Source organism: Actinia tenebrosa, unplaced genomic scaffold (genome assembly GCF_029948245.1).
Source record: "Actinia tenebrosa isolate PJP-AT-01 unplaced genomic scaffold, QUT_ActTen_1.0 PGA_scaffold1__47_contigs__length_23844297, whole genome shotgun sequence".
Classification (NCBI taxonomy): Eukaryota; Metazoa; Cnidaria; class Anthozoa; order Actiniaria; family Actiniidae; genus Actinia; species Actinia tenebrosa.
The window spans coordinates 2,885,419-2,894,680 of record NW_028292578.1 but is presented as its reverse complement, the minus strand read 5'-3'; the positions used below and the strand labels follow the sequence as shown (position 1 = coordinate 2,894,680).

The 9,262-nt window shown below is 37.5% G+C and overlaps 1 protein-coding gene across 1 annotated transcript; it reads right to left on the bottom strand.

The window, feature by feature from the left end:
- Positions 1-7,008: 7,008 nt before the first annotated feature.
- Positions 7,009-8,098, bottom strand: LOC148909703 (sphingosine 1-phosphate receptor 2-like). The gene has a single exon (XM_089032122.1). The coding sequence runs from the start codon at positions 8,096-8,098 to the stop codon at positions 7,085-7,087; it is 1,014 nt and encodes a 337-aa protein (XP_088888248.1). The 3' UTR covers positions 7,009-7,084.
- Between the last annotated feature and the right edge of the window lie 1,164 nt (positions 8,099-9,262).

Genomic DNA, 9,262 nt, shown 5'->3' with positions numbered 1-9,262 from the left:
CTGGAAACAAGAGGTTGGCCATTTTAAAAAATACCAAGGAGGCGTTGTGATTCCAAGCACAGGCAGCCCGTAGCCTAGTACAAAGCAGTATGTTCTGCACCGGCAAAACACATGCTCAAACAAACTTATGGCAGTTTCTACCTATACACTTTTACACTGAACTCCACTGATAAGAATCTTTCTTAAAATTGTAGCCTTAATAGGTTCTTATGTGCATGGAGGGGTCTTAAAGTGAGAATTTTAGCCTAACAGGTTCTTAAAACCCAGGTTCTTATACGCGGGTTTTGTTCCGAGTCGTTTCGGTCAGTTCGAATGTAGAATCAGATCATGATTAATCTATTAAAACTACTGCTTCGCAATATTTACAAGCATTGTTTATTTGAGGTTCAGAGCCCACGAAAATACATGTTGAGCATTGAATATTTAGTGCATGGAACACACAACAATTGGTCAGTGTAGCACAAGAATTATTTGGAGTTGGCGTGAAATGTGTTTCTTGTTGACTACTAAACCAAAATAACGGGGCCACAATAGCGGGGGTTTTAACAGTTAATGTGCCCCCGACTACCGGGGAAAATGTCTGATTTTAACACCACTCAAATGTTAAAATCCCCGGTATTTCGCGGGGGTCGGGGGTGGGGGTTTCAATTGACTAGTGCATTACGAAACATGAGCTCATGCGTCGCGGCGGTGTGGTAGGGAATATAATATAAAACTATGAAAGCTCTGGGATAGTCGTTCGATCTACCAAGTATTTATCGTCAGGGGTTAAGACACAAGGTAGAGGTCAGTATTCGACCTACACGTTTCAAAACTTCTAGCGCTAGAAGCTTAACCCTACGCGTAACGAGACGACTGGGACACACCACGTTGGCCTGTGTGTGTGTTATGTGTAGAAAGAATATACATAAGTAGCGTGTGTCAGAAATTAAACTAACGTAAGTGGTGAAAGGACGGGCGATATCAAATTGAGAAAGGTTTAGGACTTACTTGGAGTGGGCTGGAGTGGTTTGTGAAGCTTGCTTTATGGCTTACAAAGTAGTGTTTATACTACCGTATTCGAAGAAGAATTGATCATATCTAGGAAGGGAAGGTATGCAGGGAATGCATGAAATGCAATATGAGAAGTACAGAAGATAGCGTGACTTAGTGTTGGGTGTCCTGTGTTTGTGTTTGGAAAGAAAGTACATAGGGGGGAAGGGAGGGGATTGTATGTAGTGTAAGAAAAGAGGATAAGAGATGAATGATGGTTAGTGCGTGTAACCGTTATCTACCGGGGAAGGAGGGGAGAGGGGGGGTGGTGGGGGTTGGATGAGGATTGTATGTAGTTGTATGGGAAAAGAGATGAGAAACGGTTAGTGGGTGTTCAGGGAGGGGAGGATAGGGGTGAAGAGGGATTGTGTGTAGTGTGGGAGAAGAGGGAGCAATGTTTAATGTGTGTTCAAGGAGGGAAAGGGGGGGGGGGGGTTGAAGGGGAAGTGTATGTAGTGTAGGACAAGAGAAAAGAGATGGTTAGCGTGTGACCATCATCTAACGGGGAGGGGAAAAGGGGGTTTGTATGTAGTGTGGGAGAAGGGGGATTTAGTATTGTTAAAGAGATGAGAGATGGTAAGTCGGAATGAATAGATACGAATGAGTATGAAGTACAAGAGGGATTATGAAAGCTGAATGAATAAAATGTGTAAACATGTGGGATGTATGGAAGGGAGATGAGAGGGTATCGAATGTATAGGGGTTGCTTGAGGATCGAAGATCAAACCTTTCCCTGTAGTTACATTACAAATTTAAAAACATAGATTCATCAAAATAAATAATCATCCCTACAACTGTCTATTTGTTTACACCCCGGGGTTTACACTTTCAAACATTAACAAAGCTACGTTAATCAATGATTAATATCAACTAAACTAATCGATTGTCTGGATCAAGTACCCCCCACCCCCCCCCCCCCCCCCCGGGAATAAATGACTTATTAGTAAAGCTCCGCGATGAAAGTGGGCAGATACACTCGACCATACACTAAACCTGAAGAAAGGCTATGTCCTGTATGTAAGGTTGGTGTAGAAGATGAAGCACACTTCCTTCTAACATGTTTAAATTATATTGTAGAAAGTGAAAAATCTTCTGAATAAGATAAAGAAGGCAGTAAACTTTAAAGTAGAATGGTTAAGCGAAGAAGAGAAATTCAATTTTATCATAAACCCCAACAAACCAATCCAAAAAGTATTAGCTAAATATATACATGACTGTTTTAAAAAGAGGGTTAACCTACTAAAGCAATAAAATCTTTGACAAATTTAACTGAAAAAAGCCGGGAAAAGACATTATAAATAGATCGTTGGGCGGCGATCGCTGAAGTCAATATATATATTAACTAATTAATTGAACTATTCTATTGGCAGCAGTCCAATGTAAATATGTTTATACGGAGCCAAGAAAATACGTTGTCTTGTCTTGTCTTGAAAGTCTACCGCGTGAAATTGAAGGTCGCCAACTTTATTTAATGATGGACTTTGCTCATGTCCCGATAAAAAGCTAAAGATATAAAATTTTGGCAACATATACCCTCAAAGAACATACACGATTCAATTCCACAATAGCCTGCATGTCGCCTGCATGTGAACTCGCACATGAAGTTATGGATACGTTATCCAATCCATATATGGGTAATATTGCGCAACTTTTCCATTTTGTCGAGGAGGGGGAAAAAGAAAGACGTATTTTAAGACTGCTTTGCCACAGGCAACCCAGTAAAAAGTAGTACCTCTTTCGCCCTATGAAGGGACTTCAGACTTCAGAGTTGACAATTTCAGAGATAAAAATTTCAGAGATGATAATTTCAGAGTTCATAATTTCAGTAATAATTTCAGAGAAAGTAATTTCAGAGAAAGTAATTTCAGAGAAAGTAATTTCAGAGATAATAACTTCAGAGATAATAATTTCAGAGAAAGTAATTTCAGAGAAAGTAATTTCAGAGATAATAACTTCAGAGATAATAATTTCAGAGAAAGTAATCTTTCAGAGTTAAAACTTATTAGGCAATGACATCAAAGTCTTTGCTTCGTCTTAGATCGATCAATTCGTATGCATTAGGAACTCCCGTTATAGTTATAGCCCCTATGTTTTGGCAAGTAAAAGTCATTCAATGAATTTTACTCATATGAGCTATATAATTGAGTGGTCTGCATTTAGGCCTAAATTATATATCATACTATACTCGTTTAGAGTGGATGCCAGTGGATACCCGATAATATAGCTCATAAGTGATACAATTAAAATTCAAAGAATGACTTTTACTTACCAAAACTTAGGGGCTATAACGGAGTTCGTAATGCATACGAATCGATCTAAAGGAGACGAAGCAAAGACTTGATCGATGGATCAGTGTACCCCCTGGGCAAACTGAAATTACATTTCAGGATTTCTGAATTTGGAAATTATTTTCTAGATATCAAAACTATTTTCTGGATTTAAAAATTATTTTCCTAATTGTGATATAAATTTCTGAATTCGTTAATTATTTATAATATTGAAGTTGGAAATTATTTTTTAAAATCTAAATAGACACTTTTTTATTTGGTGCCTTTACGACGTAATACGTTAGAATATACGATAATATAGAGTTTAGTATATTAAGGTGTAAGTTGACTGGAATTATGACCTACAAGGCCTTACATGGCCTTGCCCCAACATATCTGTCTGATCTTCTGTGCTATCGTTCTTCTTCTTATGCTCTCTCCGATCTATCTCCAACAAACTTCTGGTTGAACCTAAAGCTAGGTGTACTACGTATGGTTTCAGGTCATTTTCCTTTGCTGCTCCCAGATTATGGAATAGGCTCCCTTTTGAGATTCGCTCTTGTACTACTGTTGCTTCCTTTAAAAGTAAGCTTAAAACTTATTTATTTACTTTATTCCTTAATAATAGGAAATATATTTAGATCTCTTTTGTTTGATTCATTTCCTGCTTTTATGCATATTGCCTTTAGGCTTTTAAGATAAGTTTTTCCTTTTATAATTAGATTTACTTATTAATATTTTAAATACGTAGCATTGTAAATATTGTAAATACATACATATAATTTATGCATATATTCCTGTTGTAAAGCGCCTTGGACATGCTCATGGATATGAGCGCTATATAAATAAACTTTATTATTATTATTATTATGACCTGTACGGGCTACACCAAGCCAGTCAGCTAGCTATCTATTCAGTATAATTACAAATGTTTGGGTCAAAGTCAAAGTTTTCAGCACTTCTGAAATTTTCTCACATGACCTCAAAATCAAAGTCCCTTTCGAATCGTCACTGAGGTTAGTATACGCGAAGTCTACGCGAAATCGAGGCTAAATAATTTCCGAATAAAGAAACGCTTTTCGAAAAAATACAATTTTGAAAAGTAGAAGCAAAGAAAAAGAAACTGATGAACAATGCTGGAGAACATTAAAAGCAACACTTATACTTGGCCAGGTGTAGCACTTGTTTTGATGTCATTGCATAATAAGAAATTATTATCTCTGAAATTGTTCTGAAATTACTATCTCTGAAATTATTATCTCTGAAATTATTATCTCTGAAATTGTTACCTCTGAAATTATTATCTCTGAGATTGTTAACTCTGAAATTGTTAACTCTGAAATTATTATCTCTGAAATTATTTTATAAAATAATTGGGATACTACGCGCGCTATGATTGGTCGAAAAACATGTTTGATGAGAGTATCAAAACACGCTGTCGTCATTTTTAATCTATCGCGCGCGCTCATTGGTCAGTTTGAATAAGACGGCACGTAGGGAGAATTTACTTAGACTTTGCTTTTTTTCGATCTTTTCGCGCGTTTGTTATTTTATAAAACAGATCAAAAACAGTTTTCCGTGTTTGATACTCTGATCAAAACACTTGGGATGTTTGGAGAACACTCGAGAAGCTGGAAACCACTCCGCTACGCGTCGTGGTTTCCTACGCTCCTCTCGTGTTCTCTCAACATCCCGCGTGTTTTGATCAGAGTGTCAAACACGGAAAACTGTTTTTGATCTGTTAATTATAAAATAATTGGGATACTACGCGCGCCATGATTGGTCGAAAATCATGTTTGATGAGAGTATCAAAACACGCTATCGTCATTTTTAATCTATCGCGCGCGCTCATTAGTCAGTTTGAATAAGACGGCATGTAGGGAGAATTTACATGAATTTGCTTTTTTTCGATCTTTTCGCGAGTTTGTTATTTTATAAAACAAATCAAAAACAGTTTTCTGTGTTTGATACTCTGATCAAAACACTTGGGATGTTGGGAGAACACTCGAGAAGCTGGAAACCACTCCGCTACGCGTCTTCGTGTTTCGTGCGTTTCGTGCTCCTCTCGTGATCTCCCAACATCCCGCGTGTTTTGATCAGAGTGCGAAGAACTCGTTTGTTTTTGTCAAAAATTGGTTTACAAAACAATATTTTATTTACAAAACAGGAAAGAAATATGAATAACAAAGATTACTTTTGATCTTTAAAAAGTAAAAACATGTTTAGAAATCATTTTTTTCATCTTCAAGACTTCAAATATTTAACATTTTTTGAGAAAACAAGTAAGCGTATTGCGAAGAAATTCTGCAAAACTTACGTAAATCATCATCAAATATCCTTCTTTTTTCAATTCCTAAACACTCAAAGGAAAGTTGAATAAGCTGCTTTCTTTTTACAGAAGTATTATGTACCTCTTTACGGATAAAGTAGGCGAAAGCTCTTGAAGTTTCAACATCAAGTTAAGTGACCTTGAACAGCTGTAAAATGGCCCAACTGATGTTTTCTTTCCTTCTTAATTCTCAAATAACAAGCAGGGAGTCCTCCTTTTGCCATTCTCAACCTTTTTTGCTGGTTTTCAACAGATGAAGCTTGACTTTTTTAGCATTTTTGAATCCATTTTTAAGATGAAAATCCGCCATCTTGAATTTTCTGAGAACTTCCAGAGAGGGAAGGCTGTTCTGTTGCTATGACAATTGCTGTGATCTGATTGGCTAGTTTGAATTTCTTTTGTCTTTTCAACCAATCACTGAAAAGTGTTTCACATTTTTGCACTGGTGTTTCACATTAATTTTTGCACTGGTGTTTCACATTTTTGCACTGGTGTTTCAGGAAAACAGCACTGCTCTCAACCAATCAGAAGTGAGAATTCTTTGCATCTATATTATTACTATCTCTGAAATTACTATCTCTGAAATTATTATCTCTGAAATTTTTATCTCTGAAATTTTTATCTCTGAAATTACTATCTCTGAAATTACTATCTCTGAAATTATTATCTCTGAAATTATTATCTCTGAAATTACTATCTCTGAAATTACTATCTCTGAAATTATCATCCTGAAATTACTATCTCTGAAATTATTATCTCTGAAATTACTATCTCTGAAATTACTTTCTCTGAAATTATTATCTCTGAAATTACTATCTCTGAAATTACTATCTCTGAAATTATCATCCTGAAATTACTATCTCTGAAATTATTATCTCTGAAATCGTTATCTCTGAATTGTTAACTCTGAAGTCTGAAGTCCCTTATCGGCTTTTGTAGGTTGTTAGTATGTCTTAAGCATGTATTCACCTTAAGGTTATGCTACTGGTTCGACGTCCCGGGGAATTGACGTCGGGGTAAAAAGTACGGGGTATGCTCGTATCTCTTGTGTAAAAATCAACGATTTGGTATCTTTTATGGTGTTGAAATATAGAATTTCAGCATATCTTGGCATCATTTAAGATATCTCTTAGGGGTAAAAAATCGTACGACCACGCCCTTTTAAAAAGACGTTTGGTATCGTTTAGAGGTAGTTCTGAAACTTTCCGACGATCATACCCGACACTTTTACCCCAGAGTCCCCCCCCCCCCCCCCCCCCCCCCCCCACACACACACGAGAACTAAAGTATATAGTGTTCTTACTTTCGAGGACTAGAAACGCAAGAAGCCAAGCGGTTTTAACCCAACAACAGTGTATAGAAGATCGTCGGACTGTGTTAGGTTTTTAACCTGAATATACTCTACAAAGCATATTAGTTGGAGTTTCATTCTATGTACACCGGCGTACACTTTCGCTCAGTATATATGCAACACTTTCATTCCAATCAAAGTCGGTTGTGTTTGGCTAACAGTACTGGCGTTGCTGTCATGGTTGAGCTCAGGATTCACATTTCTTTGGCATTTTCGAAAGAAATGCAGAACATTGACGCACTTGCAAAAGATCTTGGCTAATTCTGATCGGAACTCTCTCATCCTGCACGTATAGATGATGAAATTTGCAAACGAATTGGCGTAAAAAAGAAAGTTCACGATAGCATAGTATTGCCTTGGGAAGAGAGAAGACAAGCATGTCGGGCAGATAACCTGCACGATTAGAATAACAAAGTTAGGAACCAAAGTTGCTACAGAAACGAGGGTGACGAGTAAGAGGGTGGTTGTGAGTCTCTTGATGCGTCTGTTGGCAAGGTCAGGCTGAATCTGCCTATTACAACAGCTAATTTTTATCCAAATGGATAAATACGATAGAACGACAGTTCCTATGCAAGATAATCCAGAGCACATCATGAAATAACCCATAGCAATCTGAAGGCTTTCGTCGCCAGGGCAGCAGATCGTGTGAACGATGGTTACGCTTGGGATCGATAGGGACAAGAACCACACTGCACCAATACTGATCAAGTATGTCCTTGTTTTTACTAGACGTTGCTTGAAAGGCCAGAAGATAGCACAAAACCTTTCTATGGCTATAGCGGTCAGGGAATAAATCGAAGCACACCCTGAAAAGATGTCAAACCAAAGCTGAACGATTTCAATCGGCGTAAGCCCTTTTTCTTCATTGACTTTGCTTATTGAATTAACAGCTAACATCACTGTAACTCCAGTTATCAAGTCAGCAACTGTCAGAGATACCACAAAATATATGGACTTTTTGGACACAAAGCTTGGCTGAAGAAAAATAACAAGTGCCAAAGTGTTGCCAGCAAAGATAAGAATTCCTTCCACAGAATACACACACGCCCATGCAACACGTTCGTTCCATGTACGGTTGTAAAACAGAGACGTACTTGAAGAAATTCGCGTGAAATTCATTCTCTTGGTGGCTTTTCTTTCCTCTCCTCAGTATAGTATATGTTTCACCGCCACCGATGAGGTTAGTTCTGTTGGCCTGAAACTTTGGATTGCTTTTTATTAATACTGCAGTACCGAGTGTTTGTTAATAACATCAAATTCAATTTACATGGTTGAAGAAAAAAGTGTCCTCACTATTTACTTGTGAATGGTTATTATTGGACCGACTTTGACACCTTTATTCATTTGTTTCATGCCAGGTGATACATAAGACCAACTTTGGACTTTTTTATTATTAATAATAATACTGTGGGAACGAGTGTATGGTAACTACATCAAAGTCAGTCTTCAAGATGAAAAAAATTGCCCCATCATGGGATTTTAAGCACTTATTTATTGGATTGCTTTATGAAGTTAGGAATATGTAAATGAACTGCTCAACATCTGCAAAATTTGTCTGCCAGAGCTGATCGATGATTAATTTTTTTTTCTACCAGAAAGAGCACGATTTTCAGTTGCAGATTATTGAAATGTTTGAAATATAACGCGGGAGGTGATTACCTATGGCTACCATGTGTTTATATCCTGGGGGACACCTAAATATATGAGGGGGAAATTTGAAAAAAAAGGACCCTTAAAAGGCACCTGTCTTATTCAGGTGGGCGTGGCTGTTAATGATTTGGGGGGGGGGGGAGGCTATATCAGAGGTCAGAGACACTCCTCACGTTAAAAATCGTTCAAAATTATTTCATAAAAGCAATATGAAACAGCTACTTGTGCCTCTGATTTATGATATAAGCACTCTGGGAGCTGAAGGGCATTAGAGAAGCAAGAGAAATACTTGGCTACAGCTCTTCTCCTATGCAGCGTGTTTATTTTATCTTGAAAGTCAACCACACCCTACTTGTGCCTCTGATTTATGATATAAACACTCTGGGAGCTGAAGAGCATTAGAGAAGCAAGAGAAATACTTGGCTACAGCTCTTCTCCTATGCAGCGTGTTTATTTTATCCTAAAAATCAACCACACCCTAAATCCATTGTTTGATGTAGGTTCTTAAAATCTTCGGAAAACCCAGATTCTTAAATCCGGGGGCGGGATTGATATCAACAGGGGAGAACGGGGCTGAATTATTAACCCAGGATAGGTTTTTAATTACACGGAAGTAGTATAGGGGATGGGGGT